The 22,184-nt window shown below is 44.8% G+C and overlaps 1 protein-coding gene across 11 annotated transcripts in view; it reads right to left on the bottom strand.

Annotated features, from left to right (window-relative positions):
• ANAPC10 (anaphase promoting complex subunit 10) overlaps positions 1-22,184 on the bottom strand; it is a 305,129-nt gene that overhangs the window by 167,200 nt on the left and 115,745 nt on the right. For 2 of the 11 annotated variants that reach the window (XR_010177485.1, XR_010177489.1), the window contains 2 exons: positions 16,905-16,970; positions 16,745-16,804 (listed from right to left, as the gene is read on the bottom strand). The exons of 6 other annotated variants lie outside the window; for them this stretch is intronic. Coding sequence is in view for 1 of the 5 variants with exons in the window: in XM_063920611.1 (XP_063776681.1) it covers positions 8,838-8,843 (6 nt within the window). In the remaining 4 variants the exon portion in view is untranslated. Of the gene's footprint in view, positions 1-8,045; positions 8,844-16,744; positions 16,805-16,904; positions 16,971-22,184 lie in introns of those variants that run through there. 3 more of the 11 variants (XR_010177486.1, XR_010177490.1, XM_063920611.1) reach the window with 2 other exon arrangements.

Raw genomic sequence — 22,184 nt, 5'->3', positions numbered from 1 at the left:
CTCCCCTGGATGGGTCTCACTGGTTAATGACACTGTCAATCATAAGAGATATCATACTACTAAGAAAGGCTATGCTCAAATTCCATAAACTGTGGTCACCATGGTACCGTCGGAGAAGTGGAGACTTTCCATCACTCGGAGCCGTGCAATTTTAGGGGGGCTGCAAACACACATTTATACACTATTACTCTTTGTTGCTCTTATGTTCTTGTTCTGATGTCTGTTTTCACTTTTGCAATTGCTGTCTGACTACCATGGCAATATTATGCTATTTTGTATGTTTTTTTTTTTAGATGTTTTCTACATTGACCTCTTTGGGGGAATTCAAATGTTATCGCACCCCTGATCTCCCATCTAAAGTGACGGGAGATCAAGGGGCAATATTCAAATGTCCCTACTTATTGCGCTGATCGCGGGTATTACAGTTGGGTTTAGGCACCTAAATACAACTAAAGTAAAGGGCGCAAGCGTGAAAAGAACCATTTGGACGCCCAAACGGGTCTCATTACGTACATTTCAGGGGGGGTAGCGAGCTGAAATTAACTTATCTCATCCGTCAGCAGCAACATTAGTATAGCTGTCGGCAGACCTTTGTTTTTGATTGAACTTCCATTTTGTGTGTGGGCTATAATTTTATTTTGTTTTGCCTCGAAAATCAATAAAATATACTTGATTCAAAAAAGATGAAAACATCTACCACAAAATGGAGTTTTAATACTCACGGGAGTTCCGCGTTTATTAATACATATGCCTTTTAGTGGGTAATAATCCTACACAAATGCGAGCCACTGGTGACGTGCGCTATATTAATGTCGGCAGAATGTAATTTTCACAGTGGACAATAAATAAATACATTAACAACACATTTACTGAACTGGCCTTTTCAACTAAATCAGTTTCCTTATGAAATGTATGGGAAATAATGCCTCTATTACAGGAACTAAAAATGTAATAGGTCATGAAACTGAAGCAATAGCATCGGTATATCGGTATGAAATACCAACTAGGGTATTCAATTATCCGCAAATTCGCGGCAATTTTCCGCCCGAAAATTTTTCGCGGCAATCGGCCGAAAATTGCAGCGAAAACGCTCCGTTTTTCAATTTTTCGCAAATTCGCTGCAATTTTTCGCCTGAAAATTTTTCGCAGCAATCGGCCGAAAATTGCCGCGAAAACGCTCCATTTTTCGACCTATTCAATTCCGACCGGGTTTCACGTGAAAATTCTTGCAGTGAAAAGTGCAGGTGAAAATGGGGAAATCAGCCTGTACCCCAAAAAATGCTAAACTAACATAGGAAAACAGAAGAGAAGTGTGTTAGAGATCACATTAGAGAGTTTTTGGGGACTTAAATTGTGTGAAATGGCGGTTATATGCATTTTTTTTTAAATGCAAAAAAATGATAGAAAGCAAGTTTTTTTGAGCAAAATAAATGCTCACTAAATTTGGGGTACATGAAAATGGGTATAAGTATATATTTGGGTCATTTTAGGGTACTTTTAAAAAAAAGTGGAAACAGACCGATTACTCCCATCTGCAAGCCTAAAAAACACCTGTCCCACTCATAAAGCACCCCAATATACCTGTCCCATACCTTGAACCCCAATTTCCATCACTTTTTACTTTTTCACCCCAAAAATGACATGTCATTATTGGCCAATTAAAAATAATTAAAAACTTCAACGTGCCTAATTAGTCATAAAGGGGGGTGTCCCAGGAGTTCTGTACCATATCCAAACATTTTTACCTTAAAATAGTGACTTTTCCCAACTTTTCACCTGCTTCAGAGAAGGTGAAGTGAAATTAGTGAAAACATGATCACCGATAAATTTTCCAGGATAATTGAATAGGCTGTAATTGCATTTCACGTGAAAAGTCCGGTTTTTCACCCGAAAACCGGACTTTTCACGTGAAAAGTCCGTTATCACTGCTAATTGAATATGGCCCCAAGTGTGAAACCGGAAAAAAAATAAGATTTTACTTACCGATAAATCTATTTCTCGTAGTCCGTAGTGGATGCTGGGACTCCGTAAGGACCATGGGGATATAGCGGCTCCGCAGGAGACAGGGCACAATAATAAAAGCTTTAGGATCAGGTGGTGTGCACTGGCTCCTCCCCCTATGACCCTCCTCCAAGCCTCAGTTAGGATACTGTGCCCGGACGAGCGTGCATAATAAGGAAGGATATTGAATCCCGGGTAAGACTCATACCAGCCACACCAATCACACCGTACAACCTGTGATCTGAACCCAGTTAACAGTATGATAACAACGAAGGAGCCTCTGAAAAGACGGCTCACAACAAGAATAACCCGATTTTTGTAACAATAACTATGTACAAGTATTGCAGACAATCCGCACTTGGGATGGGCGCCCAGCATCCACTACGGACTACGAGAAATAGATTTATCGGTCAGTAAAACCTTATTTTCTCTGACGTCCTAGTGGATGCTGGGACTCCGTAAGGACCATGGGGATTATACCAAAGCTCCCAAACGGGCGGGAGAGTGCGGATGACCCTGCAGCACCGAATGAGAGAACTCCATGTCCTCCTCAGCCAGGGTATCAAATTTGTAGAATTTAGCAAACGTGTTTGCCCCTGACCAAGTAACTGCTCGGCAAAGTTGTAAAGCCGAGACCCCTCGGGCAGTCGCCCAAGATGAGCCCCCTTCCTTTTGGAATGGGCTTTTACAGATTTTGGCTGTGGCAGGCCTGCCACAGAATGTGTAAACTGAATTGTATTACAAATCCAGCGAGCAATCGTCTGCTTAGAAGCAGGAGCACCCATCTTGATGGGTGCATACAGGCTAAACAGCGAGTCAGATTTTCTGACTCCAGCCGTCCTGGAAACATATTTTTCAGGGCCCTGACAACGTCAAGTAACTTGGAGTCCTCCAAGTCCCTAGTACCCGCAGGTACCACAATAGGTTGGTTCATGTGAAAAACAGAAAACACCTTAAGGAGAAATTGAGGACGAGTCCTCAATTCTGCCCTGTCAGAATGAAAAATTAAGTAAGGGCTTTATATATGATAAAGCCGCCAATTCTGACACACGCCTGGCTGAAGCCAGGGCTAATAGCATCGTCACCTTCCATGTGAGATATTTTAAGTCCACAGTGGTGAGTGGTTCAAACCAATGTGACTTTAGGAAACTCAAAACAACATTGAGATCCCAAGGTGCCACTGGGGCACAAAAGGAGGCTGTATATGCAGTACCCCTTTTACCAACATCTGAACGTCAGGCACTAAAGCCAGTTCTTTCTGGAAGAAATTCGACAGGGCCGAAATTTGAACCTTAATGGACCCTAATTTTAGGCCCATAGACAGTCCTGTTTTCAGGAAATGTAGGAAAACGACCCAGTTGGAATTCCTCTGTAGGGGCCTTCTTGGCCTCACACCACGCAACATATCTTCACCAAATGCGGTGAAAATGTTTTGCGGTTACATCCTTCCTGTCTTCGACCAGGGTAGGGATGACTTCATCTGGAATGCCCTTTCAGGATCCGGCGTTCAACCGCCATGCCGTCAAACGCGGCAAGTCTTGGAACAGACAAGGCCCCTGCTGGAGCAGGTCCTTTCTTAAAGGTAGAGGCCACGGGTCTTCCGTGAACATCTCTTGAAGTTTCGGGTACCAAGTCCTTCTTGGCCAATCCGGAACCACGAGTATCGTTCTTACTCATCTCCCTCTTATGATTCTCAGTACTTTTGGTATGAGAGGCATAGGAGGGAACACATACTCTGACTGGTACACCCACAGTGTTACCAGAGCGTCCACCGCTATTGCCTGAGGGTCCCTTGACCTGGCGCAATATCTGTCTAGTTTTTTGTTCAGGCGGGACGCCATCATGTCCACCTTTGGTTTTTCCCAACGGTTTACAATCATGTGGAAGACTTCCCGATGAAGTCCCCACTCTCCCGGGTGGAGGTCATGCCTGCTGAGGAAGTCTGCTTCCCAGTTTTCCACTCCCGGAATGAACACTGCTGAGAGTGTTATCACATGATTTTTCGCCCAGCGAAGAATCCTTGTAGTTTCTGCCATTTCCCTCCTGCTTCTTGTGCCGCCCTGTCTGTTTACGTGGGCGACTGCCGTGATGTTGTCCCACTGGATCAACACCGGCTGACCTTGAAGCAGAGGTCTTGCTAAGCTTAGAGCATTGTAAATTGCCCTTAGCTCCAGTATATTTATGTGGAGAGAAGTCTCCAGACTTGATCACACTCTCTGGAAATTTTTTCCTTGTGTGACTGCTCCCCAGCCACTCAGGCTGGCATCCGTGGTCACCAGGACCCAGTCCTGAATGCCGAATCTGCGGCCCTTTCATAGATGAGCACTCTGCAGCCACCGCAGAAGAAACACCCTTGTCCTTGGAGACAGGGTTATCCGCTGATGCATCTGAAGATGCGATCCGGACCATTTTTCCAGCAGATCCCACGGAAAGGTTCTTGCGTGAAATCTACCGAATGGGATCGCTTTGTAAGAAACCACCATTTTTCACAGGATCCTTGTGCAATGATGCACTGATACTTTTCCTGGTTTTAGGAGGTGTCCAGAATCATCCCTAGGAACAGTAGACGTGTCGTCGGAAAAAACTGCGATTTTGGAATATTTAGAATCCACTCGTGCTGTCGTAGAACTACTTAAGATAGTGCTACTCCGACCTCGAACTGTTCTCTGGACCTTGCCCTTATCAGGAAAGCGTCCATATTTCTTTTAAGAAGAATCATCATTTCGGCCATTACCTTGGTAAAGACCCGGGGTGCCGTGGACAATCCAAACGGCAGCGTCTGAACTGATAGTGACAGTTCTGTACCACGAACCTGAGGTACCCTTGGTGAGAAGGCAAATTTGGACATGGAGGTAAGCGTCCCTGATATCCAGTGACACCATATCGTCCCCTTCTTCCTGGTTCGCTATCACTACTCTGAGTGACTCCATCTTGATTTGAACGCTTGTATGTAAGTGTTCAAATATTTCAGATCTCACCGAGCCGTCTGGCTTCAGTACCACAATATAGTGTGGAATAATACCCCTTCCCTTGTTGTAGAAGGGGTACTTTGATTATCACCTGCTGGGAATACAGCCTGTGAATTGTTCCCAATACTGCCTCCCTGTCGGAGGGAGACGTTGGTAAAGCAGACTTCAGGAACTTGTGAGGGGGAGACGTCTCGAATTTCCAATGTACACCTGGGATACTACGTGTAGGATCCAGGAGTCCACTTGTGAGTGAGCCCCCTGCGTGCTGAAACTCTTGAGATGACCCCCTACCGCACCTGAGTCCGCTTGTACGGCCCCAGCGTCATGCTGCGGACTTGGCAGAAGCTGTGGAGGGCTTCTGTTCCTGGGAATGGGCTGCCTGCTGCAGTCTTCTTCCCTTTCCTCTACCCCTGGGCAGATATGACTGGCCCTTTTGCCCGCCTGCCCTTATGGGGACGAAAGGACTGAGACTGAAAAGACTGTGTCCTTTTCTGCTGAGATGTGACTTGGGGTAACAAAAGGTGGATTTTTCAGCTGTTGCCATGGCCACCAGGTCCGATGGACCGCCCCTTTATACGGCAATACTTCCATGTGCCGTCTGGAATCTGCATCACCTGACCACTGTCGTGTCTTCGTCTGGCAGATATGGACATCACATTTACTCTTGATGCCAGAATGCAAATATCCCTCTGCGCATCTCGCATATATAGAAATGCATCTATAGTCAATAAAATCTTGTCCCTGTCAAGGGTATCAATATTTTCAGTCAGGAAATCCGACCAAGCCCCCTCAGCGCTGCACATCCAGGCTGAGGCGATTGCTGGTCGTAGTATAACACCAGTATGTGTGTATATACTTTTAGGATATTTTTCAGCTTCCTATCAGCTGGCTCCTTGAGGGCTGCCGTATCTGGAGACGGTAACGCCCCTTGTTTTTATAAGCGTGTGAGCGCCTTATCCACCCTAAGGTGTGTTTCCCAACTCGCCCTAACTTCTGGCGGGAAAGGGTATACCGCCAATAATTTTCTATCGGAGGAAACCCACGTATCATCACACACTTCATTTAATTTATCTGATTCAGGAAAAACTACAAGTAGTTTATTCACACCCTACATAATACCCTTATTTGTGGTACTTGTAGTATCAGAAATATGTAACACCTCCTTCATTGCCCTTAACATGAAACGTGTGGCCCTAAAGGAAAATACGTTTGTTTCTTCACCGTCGACACTGGAGTCAGTGTCCGTGTCTGTGTCGACCGACTGAGGTAAATGGGCGTTTTTACAAGCCCCTGACGGTGTCTGAGACGCCTGGACAGGTACTAATTTGTTTGCCGGCCGTCTCATGTCGTCAACCGACCTTGCAGCGTGTTGACATTATCACGTAATTCCTAAATAAGCCATCCATTCCAGTGTCGACTCCCTAGAGAGTGACATCACCAATACAGGCAATTTGCTCCGCCTCCTCACCAACATCGTCCTCCTACATGTCGACACACACGTACCGACACACATCACACACACAGGGAATGCTCTGATAGAGGACAGGACCCCACTAGCCCTTTGGGGAGACAGAGGGAGAGTTTGCCAGCACACACCAAAAACGCTATAATTATACAGGGACAACCCCTTATACAAGTGTTTTCCCTTATAGCATTTTTATATATGTAATCATATCGCCAAATAAGTGCCCCCCCTCTCTGTTTTAACCCTGTTTCTGTAGTGCAGTGCAGGGGAGAGCCTGGGAGCCTTCCTCACAGCAGAGCTGAGCAGGACAATGGCGCCGTGTGCTGAGGAGAATAGGCCCCGCCCCCTTTTCGGCGGGCTCTTCTCCCGGAGTTTGTGAGATCTGGCAGGGGTTAAATACATCCATATAGCCTCAAGGGCTATATGTGATGTATTTTAGCCATAAAAAGGTATTATACATTGCTGCCCAGGGCGCCCCCCCTGCGCCCTGCACCCTCAGTGACAGTTGGTGACTGTTGGTGAAGTGTGCTGACAACAATGGCGCACAGCTGTTCGCTACCTTATGAAGACTGAAAGTCTTCTGCCGCCTGTTTCTGGACCTCTTCAACTTCGGCATCTGCAAGGGGGGTCGGCGGCACGGCTCCGGGACCGGACTCCATGGCTGGGCCTGTGTTCGATCCCTCTGGAGCTAATGGTGTCCAGTAGCCTAAGAAGCAAATCCATCCTGCACGCAGGTGAGTTTACTTCTCTCCCCTAAGTCCCTCGTAGCAGTGAGCCTGTTGCAAGCAGGACTCACTGAAAATAAAAAACCTAACTTAAACTTTTATTCTAAGCAGCTCAGGAGAGCCACCTAGATTGCACCCTTCTCGTCGGGCACAAAAATCTAACTGAGGCTTGGAGGAGGGTCATAGGGGGAGGAGCCAGTGCACACCACCTGATCCTAAAGCTTTTATTATTGTGCCCTGTCTCCTGCGGAGCCGCTATATCCCCATGGTCCTTACGGAGTCCCAGCATCCACTAGGACGTCAGAGAAATAAAAATGGCAAATTTGTCTCCCAAGTGTAGCTCCCATAGTTCAAATGGAATCGGTATGAAATACCGGTGGCCGGGATCCCGGCCACCAGTATGTCGGCAGCGGGGTGAGCGCTAAAAAGCCCCTGATCTTGGACACCCATAGAGAGAAAAAAGCCTGTGGCGCCGGTATTCCGGCAGCGGTATTTCACCTCTAGTTGGGATTCGGCATAGGCATTGTGACCTCTGGGATCCTGACTAGCGGTATTGTAACCGCTTCCCGTTCAAACATTGCGTATGTAACGAACATCATATGTTGAAATATTACAACATACTTATAGTATCTTGTATGGTAAGTTTACATAAAAAAAACAACAACATCCATTTTCTCTTAATGGCTTAAAATAATTATTAATAATGACATAAATATTTTCTAGAGAACATCCAACTTACAAATTAGAACTGGATTTACTGCTCAAAGGGCTGTACACATAACGTCTAAACCAATGCAACTCTGACATCTAGTGGATAACAAACATGTCTTCCTATCCATAGGCAACTCACCCTTTTCTTTTAAAGTGATTTATTTATTGATAAATGTGCTCTTCAGTTGTACACTGGTTTTAATTTAAATTAACTGCAAAACATTTCAGATCTACTATGCTATACTGGAAACGTAAACTACATACTCATGTAATGGCAATCACATAGCTGGCTGCAAAAAAATTATAGGCCTAGTAATAACAGTGCAATTATAGCCATTCGGAACACACAAAAAAGTACATGTATGTTATGAAAACAGTTAAAATGCATTCTATGTGACAGTTGTTTGGGCTTCTGCCCAGTGCACTGTAAGATGTTCTTTTTGTCTCCCAACAGTCCTACACAATCACAGGCCTCAGTATATGAAGGAGTGTCAACTCATTTCCTGCCAACATTTACTTCCGAGAATGTCCCGAATCATAACATCCTTTGCGGCATACTTATTGCAGTGTGCGGCTTGGCATGGTACAGACTTATCTGTTTACATCGACACATGAATAAATGGCTTTTTCCACCTTAAAAATCAATTTTACTAAATAACTTCCCTTACCAACAATAGTACACAGACCTCTGCCAACAGCAAGCAGTGCCAAGGGAAGTCGGCAGGGATCCAGGCCAGTCCTGCTAAATGCAGCGATTGGTGCGTGTCCCAGCACCAAAGTAGGTCCTACTATTATCACTTATTAAAATGGATTTTTAATGTGGAAATCCTCTTCAATGTGCCACCAGCATTTGACATTTGATACAGAGTTTTCCAAATTTGCTTCTTGAACATCCTGGCGTATACTGTGTCCAGAATAGCTACCATCTTCAAATGTCCCTTATTTTATAATTGTGCAACAGTTTCATCACCTCTGGGGAAAAAAGCACTGTAAAAGTTATTATCAGCAACCCAAACACACATGCAGACTTTCTAACTACAAACAGTTCTCAGCCAGACATCACTCACACGGACAAGCGAACAGCTGTGTGTACCCAGCTTCCATTCTAAGGTTTTTATATTCTGCCTACTCAGGAAGAGTCTACATCTTAAAAGGAAAATGCATATAAAATAAATCCCCCGTGGGCTAGAAATATCACTGAAAATCTTTTTCAGTTGAGCCCGGTGAGACACAAGTAAACTTAAATGCTACTTATTTTTGAGCGCTGCAACAAGCTCTTTACAGAGCAAAAGGTAAGCGCTGCTCACACATCTTGTGGTAGAGGGCACTGAATGTTTCTATTTGTTTTAGCAAAAGAGAGATGTCCCACTAAATTGGCACATTGTACCTGTTACTGGTTAGCATAAAGAGGATAAGTTGTTTCATGGACAAGGTGATGACTGAAAGTGAAACAATGTTTAGATAGCTGCAGACATACCTGAGGTCATCTTATTGAAACAGTAAAAATACTATTACATTTGATATTTGCACTTAACACCTTCTTACAAAGCATACAGAAACAAGCATTATGATCCAAGTTAATGTGAAAGGAAGATATTAGAAACAGAAATGAAGTGGGAGCAAATCGGGACAGAAAAAAAAAACCAGATTGGATATTAATAATTCTACTGTAACATGTCTCTCATACCAAATATGGGGGAAAAAATAACATTGTTTATACACTTGACTGTCCCCAAAGGTGTGTACACTCGGTGAGATTCGGGCTAACCCCGATTCTCACTGTGTGATAGGGACTGTGGTAGGTATCGCAAGCCTAGATGACTGTGCTTGAGATACTGACTATGTGCAATTTTGGCTGTCAGTTTTGACTATACTTCTATACTAGTCAAAATTGACTTGCCTGCACAGTCCATCTAGGCTTGGGATACCGACCTCGCGGGACCGAGCATCGGTATCGCAAGGTGACTTTCACCTTGCAATCTGCACTATCTTTCCTTGCGATTTTGGTCAAAATCGCAAGAAAATATCTCAGAGTGTGTACACACCTTTACATGTACAAAAACATGTAATTTTCTATACACAATAAGACAAGACATGTTATTGGTTACACAATTATGCAGTTTTCAATTAACCAGACTTCTCCATGATGTCAAACACAATTCACTGAAGTGGAGTAGTGAAGAGTAACATTCCAAGCCGCATGGTTTTGCTGTAATACATAATTGCTCTATCCACCTAACAACTGATGTGCACAGTTCATCTATGTTTAATGTAAAAAAAAAAAAGCACCTGTCTGAAAGGGAAAAGTGGGGAAAATTGTACGTGAGGAACGGGAGGCGGTCTGTAAGACTAAGTAATCTTTGTTTCTAAGACAACCATATACTGAAGTCTTCTAGGAAAAAAGTACAAAGTGCTAAAAAGTGGAAGAATCATAAAAACTATATACAGACTCCTCCTAGCTTATAGTATCCTATTCCAGTGTATTGTCGGCCTGCCGACTGGTTTTGTTCTAGGGCAATTCCAAAGTAACTGATGTAACTCTCAGATACACTGGGGCAGATGTACCAACCTGGAGAAGGCATAAGGAAGTGATAAACCAGTGATAATTGCAAGGTGATAAACACACCAGCCAATCAGCTCCCATATGTAAATTAACAGTTAGGAGCTGATTGGCTGGTGCATTATCACCTTGCACTTAACACTGCTTGATCACTGGTTTATCACTTCCTTATGCCTTCTCCAGGTTAATACATCTACCCCAATGTTTGTGATAAACAATAAGATTTTACTCACCGGTAAATCTATTTCTCGTAGTCCGTAGTGGATGCTGGGACTCCGTAAGGACCATGGGGAATAGCGGCTCCGCAGGAGACTGGGCACAACTAAGAAAGCTTTAGGACTAACTGGTGTGCACTGGCTCCTCCCACTATGACCCTCCTCCAGACTTCAGTTAGGATACTGTGCCCGGAAGAGCTGACACAATAAGGAAGGATTTTTGAATCCCGGGTAAGACTCATACCAGCCACACCAATCACACCGTATAACTCGTGATATTATACCCAGTTAACAGTATGAACATAACAGAGCCTCTCAACAGATGGCTCAACAATAACCCTTTAGTTAACAATAACTATGTACAAGTATTGCAGACAGTCCGCACTTGGGACGGGCGCCCAGCATCCACTACGGACTACGAGAAATAGATTTACCGGTGAGTAAAATCTTATTTTCTCTAACGTCCTAAGTGGATGCTGGGACTCCGTAAGGACCATGGGGATTATACCAAAGCTCCCAAACGGGCGGGAGAGTGCGGATGACTCTGCAGCACCGAATGAGAGAACTCCAGGTCCTCCTCAGCCAGGGTATCAAATTTGTAGAATTTTGCAAACGTGTTTGCCCCTGACCAAGTAGCTGCTCGGCAAAGTTGTAAAGCCGAGACCCCTCGGGCAGCCGCCCAAGAAGAGCCCACCTTCCTCGTGGAATGGGCTTTTACAGATTTAGGCTGCGGCAGTCCAGCCGCAGAATGCGCAAGCTGAATTGAGCTACAAATCCAGCGAGCAATAGTCTGCTTCGAAGCAGGATCACCCAGTTTGTTGGGTGCATACAGGATAAATAGCGAGTCAGTCTTCCTGACTCCAGCCGTCCTGGAAACACAAATTTTCAAGGCCCTGACTACGTCCAGTAACTTGGAGTCCTCCAAGTCCCTAGTAGCCGCAGGCACAACAATAGGTTGGTTCAAGTGAAAAGCTGATACCACCTTAGGGAGAAACTGGGGACGAGTCCTCAATTCTGCCCTATCCATATGGAAAATCAGATAAGGGCTTTTACATGACAAAGCCGCCAATTCTGATACACGCCTGGCCGAAGCCAAGGCCAACAACATGACCACTTTCCACATGAGATATTTCAAATCCACGGTCTTAAGTGGCTCAAACCAATGTGACTTTAGGAAATTCAACACCACGTTGAGATCCCAAGGTGCCACTGGAGGCACAAAAGGGGGCTGGATATGCAGCACTCCCTTAACAAACGTTTGAACTTCAGGTAGGGAAGCCAGTTCTCTCTGGAAGAAAATCGACAGAGCCGAAATCTGGACCTTAATGGAACCCAATTTTAGGCCCATAGTCACCCCTGACTGTAGAAAGTGCAGGAAACGACCCAGCTGAAATTCTTCCGTTGGGGCCTTCCTGGCCTCACACCACGCAACATATTTCCGCCATATGCGGTGATAATGGTTTGCGGTTACTTCTTTCCTAGCTTTAATCAGCGTAGGAATGACTTCCTCCGGAATGCCCTTTTCCTTCAGGATCCAGTGTTCAACCGCCATGCCGTCAAACGCAGCCGCGGTAAGTCTTGGAACAGACAGGGCCCCTGCTGTAGCAGGTCCTGTCTGAGCGGCAGAGGCCATGGGTCCTCTGAGATCATTTCTTGAAGTTCCGGGTACCAAGCCCTTCTTGGCCAATCCGGAACAATGAGTATGGTTCTTACTCCTCTTCTCCTTATTATCCACAGTACCTTTGGTATGAGAGGAAGAGGAGGGAACACATAAACCGACCGGTACACCCACGGTGTCACTAGAGCGTCCACAGCTATCGCCTGCGGGTCTCTTGACCTGGCGCAATACTTTTCTAGCTTTTTGTTTAGGCGGGACGCCATCATGTCCACCTGTGGCCTTTCCCAACGGTTTACAATCATTTGGAAGACTTCTGGATGAAGTCCCCACTCTCCCGGGTGGAGGTCGTGCCTGCTGAGGAAGTCTGCTTCCCAGTTGTCCACTCCCGGAATGAACACTGCTGACAGTGCTAACACGTGATTTTCCGCCCATCGGAGAATCCTTGTGGCTTCTGCCATCGCCGTCCTGCTTCTCGTGCCGCCCTGTCGGTTTACATGGGCGACCGCCGTGATGTTGTCTGACTCGATCAGTACCGGCTGGTTTTGAAGCAGGGGGTTTGCCTGACTTAGGGCATTGTAAATGGCCCTTAGTTCCAGAACATTTATGTGTAGGGAAGTCTCCTGACTTGACCATAGTCCTTGGAAGTTTCTTCCCTGTGTGACTGCCCCCCAGCCTCGAAGGCTGGCATCCATGGTCACCAGGACCCAGTCCTGTATGCCGAATCTGCGGCCCTCTCTGAGATGAGCACTCTGCAGCCACCACAGCAGAGACACCCTGGTCCTTGGAGACAGGGTTATCAGCCGATGCATTTGAAGATGCGATCCGGACCATTGGTCCAACAGGTCCCACTGAAAGGTTCTGGCATGGAACCTGCCGAATGGAATTGCTTCGTAGGAAGCTACCATCTTTCCCAGGACTCGCGTGCAGTGACGCACCGACACCTGTTTTGGTTTCAGGAGGCCTCTAACTAGAGATGACAGCTCCTTGGCTTTTTCCTCTGGGAGAAACACTTTTTTCTGGACTGTGTCCAGAATCATCCCCAGGAACAGTCGACGTGTCGCAGGAACCAGCTGTGACTTTGGAATGTTTAGAATCCAGCCGTGCTGTTGTAGCACTTCCCGAGATAGTGCTACCCCGACCAACAACTGCTCTCTGGACCTCGCCTTTATCAGGAGATAAGGGATATGGGATAATTAAAACTCCCTTTTTTCGAAGGAGTATCATCATTTCGGCCATAACCTTGGTAAATACCCTCGGTGCCGTGGACAGGCCGAACGGCAGCGTCTGGAATTGGAAATGACAATCCTGTACCACAAATCTGAGGTACTCCTGGTGAGGATGGTAAATGGGGACATGCAGGTAAGCATCCTTGATGTCCAGTGATACCATGTAATCCCCCTCTTCCAGGCTTGCAATAACCGCCCTGAGCGATTCCATCTTGAACTTGAATTTTTTTATGTATGTGTTCAAGGATTTCAAATTTAAAATGGGTCTCACCGAACCGTCCGGTTTCGGTACCACAAACATTGTGGAATAGTAACCCCGTCCTTGTTGAAGTAGGGGCACCATGACTATCACCTGCTGGGAATACAGCTTGTGAATTGCCTCTATCACAGCCTCCCTGCCTGAGGGAGATGTTGGCAAGGCAGATTTGAGGAAACGGCGGGGGGGAAATGTCTCGAATTCCAGTCTGTACCCCTGAGATACAACTTGAAGGATCCAGGGATCTACTTGTGAGCGAGCCCACTGATTGCTGAAGTTTTTGAGACGGGCCCCCACCGTACCTGGCTCCGCCTGTTGAGCCCCAGCGTCATGCGGCGGACTTAGAAGAAGAAGCGGGGGAGGACTTTTGTTCCTGGGAACTGGCTGTACACTGCAGCTTTTTTCCCCTACCTCTGCCTCTGGGCAGAAAGGATGCGCCTCTACCCCGCCTGCTCTTTTGGGGACGAAAGGACTGTACCTGATAATACGGTACTTTCTTTGGTTGTGAGGGGACATGTGGTAAAAATGCTGACTTCCCAGCCGTTGCTGTGGACACTAGGTCTGAAAGACCATCCCCGAACAACTCCTCACCCTTATAAGGCAAAACTTCCATGTGCCTTTTAGAATCTGCATCACCTGTCCACTGCCGAGTCCATAACCCTCTCCTGGCAGAAATGGACAGTGCACTTATTTTAGATGCCAGCCGGCAAATATCTCTCTGTGCATCTCTCATGTATAAGACAGCGTCTTTAATATGCTCTACGTTCAGCAATATAGTGTCCCTGTCTAGGGTGTCAATGTTTTCTGACAGGGAATCTGACCATGCAGCAGCAGCACTGCACATCCATGCTGAAGCAATAGCTGGTCTCAGTATAATACCAGTGTGTGTATATATAGCCTTCAGGAGAGCCTCCTGCTTTCTATCAGCAGGCTCCTTCAGGGCGGCCGTATCCGGAGACGGTAGTGCCACCTTTTTTGATAAGCGTGTAAGCGCTTTATCCACCTTAGGGGGTGTTTCCCAACGTGACCTATCCTCTGGCGGGAAAGGGTACGCCATTAGTAACTTTTTAGAAATTACCAATTTTTTATCTGGGCAAGCCCACGCTACTTCACACACTTCATTTAATTCTTCAGAAGGGGGAAAAACTACTGGGAGTTTTTTCTCTCCAAACATAATACCCTTTTTGTGGTACCTGGGGTCACATCAGAAATGCGTAAAACATTTTTCATTGCCTCAATCATGTAACGAGTGGCCCTACTGGACATAACATTAGTCTCTTCGTCGTCGACACTGGTATCAGTATCCGTGTCGACATCTGTGTCTGCCATCTGAGGTAGCGGGCGTTTTAGAGCCCCTGATGGCCTTTGAGACGTCTGGGCAGGCACGAGCTGAGAAGCCGGCTGTCCCACATTTGGCATGTCATCAAATTTTTTATGTAAGGAGTCGACACTTTCACGTAATTCCTTCCACAAGTCCATCCACTCAGGTGTCTGCCCCGCAGGGGGTGACAACACGTTTTCAGGCATTTGCTCCGCCTCCACATAAGTCTCCTCATCAAACATGTCGACACAGACGTACCGACACACCGCACACACACAGGGAATGCTCTGACAGGAGACAGGACCCCACAAAGCCCTTTGGGGAGACAGAGAGAGAGTATGCCAGCACACACCAGAGCGCTATATAATACAGGGATTAACTAAATGATATCCCCTTATAGCTGCTATATGTATATTGCGCCTAAATTTAGTGCCCCTCCTCTCTTTTTTACCCTTTCTGTAGTGTAGACTGCAGGGGAGAGCCAGGGAGCTTCCTTCCAGCGGATCTGTGAGGGAGAAATGGCGCCAGTGTGCTGAGGGAGATAGCTCCGCCCCTTTTTCGGCGGACGTTTCTCCCGCTTTTTAATGAATTCTGGCAGGGGTATTTATCACATATATAGCCTCTGGGGCTATATATTGTGATATATTTGCCAGCCAAGGTGTTTTTATTGCTGCTCAGGGCGCCCCCCCCCCCCAGCGCCCTGCACCCTCAGTGACCGGAGTGTAAAGTGTGTATGAGGAGCAATGGCGCACAGCTGCAGTGCTGTGCGCTACCTTGGTGAAGACTGATGTCTTCTGCCGCCGATTTTTCCGGACTCTTCTTGCTTCTGGCTCTGTAAGGGGGCCGGCGGCGTGGCTTCGGGACCGAACATCAATGGCCGGCTCCATGCGGTCGATCCCTCTGGAGCTAATGGTGTCCAGTAGCCTAAGAAGCCCAAGCTACCACCAGTTAGGTAGGTTCGCTTCTTCTCCCCTTAGTCCCTCGCTGCAGTGAGTCTGTTGCCAGCAGATCTCACTGTAAAATAAAAAACCTAAAATATACTTTCTCTCTAGGAGCTCAGGAGAGCCCCTAGTGTGCATCCAGCTCGGCCGGGCACAGAAATCTAACTGAGGTCTGGAGGAGGGTCATAGTGGGAGGAGCCAGTGCACACCAGTTAGTCCTAAAGCTTTCTTAGTTGTGCCCAGTCTCCTGCGGAGCCGCTATTCCCCATGGTCCTTACGGAGTCCCAGCATCCACTTAGGACGTTAGAGAAATCTGGATTACTTGAAATTTAAAATGCACATAGAGAAGCAAATTTTACCACAATTGTATCTACTAGTGAATAAAAATATGAAGTGTGAACAAGCCTCACCATTGTTGTCTGCTGTAAATAATACAATGTTTAAATGTAATGGATGTAACCGGGACAGGACATGGTAATTTCTGACATAAAATACCATGTCTGATTTCTCTGAAACTACAACAGATATTTATTCCATACTTTTCTACAATAAAGCATAAACCACACAGATTGTTTTAGTACAATTTTCAGGAAAGTCATTCTTATTACCTTGACAATATTTAATAGAATGTATGTGTAACAGACGTAACCCGAAAATCGTCACAGACGTAACCATCAAATACATTAATCAGGAAATGAAAAAAGGCCCCTGCATTAACTGATAGAGGGTCATTTACCTTTCTAACAATGTTTTCAGATGGGTACCATATCTCATCTTCTTTGTTTTAACGCTTTCACTAACATAAAACCACATGAAACACTAATTATCAACATGTAATTTCTGACAGTACATGTCCTCAACTTTTATTATAAACTACAATAACCCAAGTTTCTTACCTTTGTTTTCAGAGAGCAGCAATCAGTGGTCACAATCAGTGTCTGCCTAATGCCAGGTAGCCATTACTGAAATAAGACAAAATGGCCCATGTCCACTTTTGGTTGGAATTGCCCTGTATTACTATAGGTCATCTTCATAATGGAGCATAACATGTATCCTACAGCATGTATGTATATAGTGACCACAAAGTCATGTGACACAGCAAAGTCTCAGGAATACCGCGGTCTGGCAGCATTTTTCCCAAATTCATGCAGATGCATGGCAAACACCAAAAGAGTATATTACCAGCGAAAGAAGAATAAATGGAAAAAGCCTTGAGGAACATAACTTGTAGCTCAAAATACAGATTTACAGTCAATGCAAGCTATGTATACCCTGTAGTATTAATCATGGTAGACAAAATGCGTTCTAGTGACATCTGTTGGAGAGAGAGTATAAACTATCATTGCAAAATCAATGTAGCCTATTTATAAACATCTCTATGGTCTCTGAGCCATGACATGCAGAAATCCTCTAAAAATGTGTATACATTAATAGGCAGCATTGGCAATCACTAAAAGCATCAAAATTTAAAAAAGTATATACACAAGTCTATACTGTAACCCATTCATCATAGGAACCCTGTAGGATCCTTATCTTTATTTAGATTGAAAAAAAATCTGTATTGTTTTTTTTTTTAGTATAATATAGGAGCTGTGAATGCATTTTGAAACAACCTATTGGTTTATATCTTAGCCACGATGCTTACTTGTCTGACTAGAAATTCTGACTGTATTAGATCTTTTACATTTTTGACGCTCTTAAAACAAAAATAGATTAGCCACTGAGTTTAAAATCTTATGCTGGGTATCCACTACACGACATATCAGCCGATATATCGGTCCGGCGTGGATCAGAACTATATATTGGCCACATCGTATAATGTGTACCCGCGATTGTATGCTCTCACCCGTTGTCAGCGGGGTTACCCTATCTGATTTCCGCATATGAGACGATCGCATCCAGGCAAATGCGCCGACGTGCAACATATCATGTAGTGTATACCCAACCTAAGTCTCCTTCTGCAAGACATACCAAAGTTTGTTAGTGATGGCATTAACCCATTTGGACATATTTGTAAAAGTAGATACAAAATTAGACTGAATCACTAAAGTCCTACAAATAGTATATGAAACAGGCTGAACAGTTGCTGGTAATCCTATCTGTGTACTTATAGAGGCAGACATAGTGGAAGGATAATGTTTCACTATCTATTTGTTCAGGTTCCTCACATGTGCGTCCAAGTCTCATCAACTCAGATTTAGGGGGAATTCAATTAACAACGGTTAATTAGGGGGGATTCAATAATCCCTTATAGCTGGCACAATCAGGTATTTTGTTTCGCCTTCAAGAGGCAAAATCCACGAAAAGTGACATTTTCTCACAATCTCGTGAACAGATGAATCTGGGACCTTATCTTGGATCGTGTGTTTTTCGCATGATAGTGGGTAAATTTTAGCATGGAAAAAAACAGGCATTAATTGAACTGCCAGATAAAAACATTGGTTAAAAATTTGTGATAAAGCTTGTTTTTTTTTCACAGTAAAATTGACCGCGATCAATTTAATCCTCCCCATAGAATTTTACGTAATAGATGATGAGGATGAAATTATATAGAGGGAGATGTATTAAACCTTCTCTCTTCTACTTTTCTCTAATTCTCTTAGCTTAAAGGTATTTTATATATTATGTACTTGTGAAACGGGAATTGGATAAGTTTGCTCCCTTTCTTATTCAATGTATACATAATAACGTCCTTGACGCAATATATTACCTTTGAACTAGTCTGTAAGTTCTAAATTCCTGTTTATATTCCTGTGCATCTTTCTTTCAATAAAAATATCATGCATAAAACCTTCTAAATGGGGAACAGTGAGGTAGAAACCAATCACCTACTACCTATCATTTAATAGAATGTACAGTACTAGATCACAGGTTCTCAAACTCTGTCCTCAGGACCCCAAAGAGTTGATGTTTTCCATATTTCCTCACAGAATCAAAAGTGAAATAATGAGCTCCACCTGTGGATGTTTTAAAATGAATACACATGTGCACCTGCCGGGTGACCAGGAAAATGTGAACTGTGTGGGGTTCTGAAGACCAAATTCGAGAAACATTGTACTAAATGATAGCTAGAAGACTATAGGCAACCTCTATATTTATTCTCTTTAGATGTTTCTTAATAGTACTTAATTGTAGTAATATATGATGCAATATTATTGACTGGAACAGAGAAACTTATAAGAAAACAAATGTGAAGTATGTGGTAGGTACAAGAAAGGGTACATCAATATTCAAAATGTACACATTGTAACAAACCATGGGGGTAATTCCAAGTTGACCGCAGCAGGATTTTTTTTAGCAATTGTGCAAAACCATGTGCACTGCAGGGGAGGCACATATAACATGTGCAGAAAGAGTTAGATTTGGGTGGGTTATTTTGTTTCTGTGCAGGGTAAATACTGGCTGCTTTATTTCTACACTGCAAATTAGATTGCAGATTGAACACACCCCACCCAAATCTAACTCTCTCTGCACATGTTATATCTGCCTCCCCTGCAGTGCACATGGTTTTGCCCAATTGCTAACAAAAATCCTGCTGCGATCAACTTGGAATTACCCCCCATGTCAATTATTTATTAGAGTGTGCTCATCCATCTACTGTATGTAGGTTGTACTATCCATCCATTGAAAGCCAGTCTTGGTAAACATACAAATAAAATTTGGACTTTACGATAGTAAAGTGGCACAACATTATAATCCCACAGGAATAATACCTAGTACACACTCTGCAGATTGGACAAACACTCCAATCCTAGGAGCAATTATCCAATTAGTGTGCACAATGTATACACTGAGCTATTTTTCGCTCAGCGTGTATGTTCCTAAACAGGATCAGAAAGTCAGGCATCTTAAATTTAATAAGATGTGACCGCACAATCGGACCGTTTGCAGGAGCATTTTTAAAGTGGCTTATTGGTTAATATTCCTGCATACAAGTCTATACAATTATTGAGTCGATCATCTTAAAGGCCCGAATTGTACAGGTGTGTACTTAGCACAGGAATATCAGGCATAATCGCGGACGGGCTATAAACAGTTTTATAGGACTGTTTCCATACAGTTAATTTTTCAGTCTAAGGGGTATATGCAATTGCGGTCGAATTCCCGAAATTGTCGAAAAACTGGACTTTTTCGCCCCCCCAAAAAAAATCAACAATGCAATTCAGTACTTTCCGTCAAAAAAAACGGACTTTCAAAATTCGACTTTTTGAAATTCGACATTTGTCAAATTCGACATTTCTGCAATGGTACAAATGCAGCAATTCGCCAAAAGTATATTCAATTGAAGTTTGGAAATTCGACAACAGTGCTTTTAGACAGTAAATTCGTCATTTTCAATCCGCCACACTTTGGTGGGGGAATCTAATAAAAAAAATTTAAAACATGTCTTTTTTGGTGTTTTTTTTATTGGTAATAGCATATCTATTTATATTAGAAGGGATTAGGTACTTGGTTTGTCTATTTTGGAGGCACAAGTATTATTTATATATTTTTAAAAATATTATTATTTTTCTTTTTTTTAAATGGAATGGTAAAATCCCGAAAAAAAATGGCGTGGGGTCCCCCCTCCAAAGCATAACCAGCCTCGGGCTCTTCGAGCCGGTCCTGGTTCTAAAAATCCGGGGGGGGAAAATGACAGGGGATCCCCCGTATTTTTAAAACCAGCACCGGGCTCTGCGCCTGGTGCTGGTGCAAAAAATACGGGGGACAAAAAAAGAGTAGGGGTCCCCCGTATTTTTTACACCAGCATCGGGCTCCACTAGCTAGACAGATAATGCCACAGCCGGGGGTCACTTTTATACAGCGCCCTGCGGCCGTGGCATTAAATATCCAACTAGTCACCCCTGGCCGGGGTACCCTGGAGGAGTGGGGACCCCCTTCAATCAAGGGGTCCCCCCCCAGCCACCCAAGGGCCAGGGGTGAAGCCCGAGGCTGTCCCCCCCATCCAAGGGCTGCGGATGGGGGGCTGATAGCCTTTGGAAAAATGAAAGAATATTGTTTTTTCCAGTAGTACTACAAGTCCCAGCAAGCCTCCCCCACAAGCTGGTACTTGGAGAACCACAAGTACCAGCATGCGGGAGAAAAACGGGCCCACTGGTACCTGTAGTTCTACTGGAAAAAAATACCCAAATAAAAACAGGACACGCACACCGTGAAAGTACAACTTTATTTCACACCTGCCGACACACACATACTTACCTATGTTGACACGACGTTCGGTCCACTTGTCCAAGTAGAATCCGGGGTACCTGTGAATAAAATTATACTCACCTCAATCCAGTGTCCAGGTTATAATCCACGTACTTGGCAAAAAAAGAAAACGAACACCCGGACCAAACGGACTGAAAGGGGTCCCATGTTTACACATGGGACCCCTTTCCACGAATGCTGGGACCCCACGTGACTGCTGTCACAGAAGGTCCCTTCAGCCAATCAGGTAGCGCTACTTCGTGGCACTCTGCTGATTGGCTGTATGCGCGTCTGCTGTCAGACAGCGCATCGCAAAGCCTCTCCATTATATTCAATGGTGGGAACTTTGCGTCAGCGGTGAGGTCACCCGCGGTGGTAACCCCACCGCTACCCGCAAAGTTCCCACCATTGAAACTAATGGAGGGAGCTGTGCGATGCGCTGTCTGACAGCAGACGCGCATACAGCCAATCAGGTGAGTGCCAGGAAGTAGCGCTTCCTGATTGGCTGAAGGGACCTTCTGTGACAGCAGTCACGTGGGGTCCCGGCATTCGTGGAAAGGGGTCCCATGTGTAAACATGGGACCCCTTTCAGTCCGTTTGGTCCGGGTGTTCGTTTTCTTTTTTTGCCAAGTACGTGGATTATAACCTGGACACTGGATTGAGGTGAGTATAATTTTTTTCACAGGTACCCCGGATTCTTCAGTGACGAGGGGGGCGTGGCAGTCGGCGGGTCAACATAGGTAAGTATGTATGTGTCGGCATGTATGAAATAAAGTTTTACTTTCACGGTGTGTGTCTCCTGTTTTTATTTGGGTATTTTTTTTCCAGTAGAACTACAGGTACCAGCGGGCCCGTTTTTCTCCTGCATGCTGGTACTTGTGGTTCTCAAAGTACCAGCTTGCGGGGGAGGCTTGCTGGGACTTGTAGTACTACTGGAAAAAACAATATTCTTTCATTTTTCCAAAGGCTATCAGCCCCCCATCCGC

The sequence above is a fragment of the Pseudophryne corroboree genome, chromosome 1, assembly GCF_028390025.1.
Source record: "Pseudophryne corroboree isolate aPseCor3 chromosome 1, aPseCor3.hap2, whole genome shotgun sequence".
Classification (NCBI taxonomy): domain Eukaryota; kingdom Metazoa; phylum Chordata; class Amphibia; order Anura; family Myobatrachidae; genus Pseudophryne; species Pseudophryne corroboree.
Note: the sequence above shows the minus strand (reverse complement) of the source record. Positions and strands in the feature narration are given on the sequence as shown.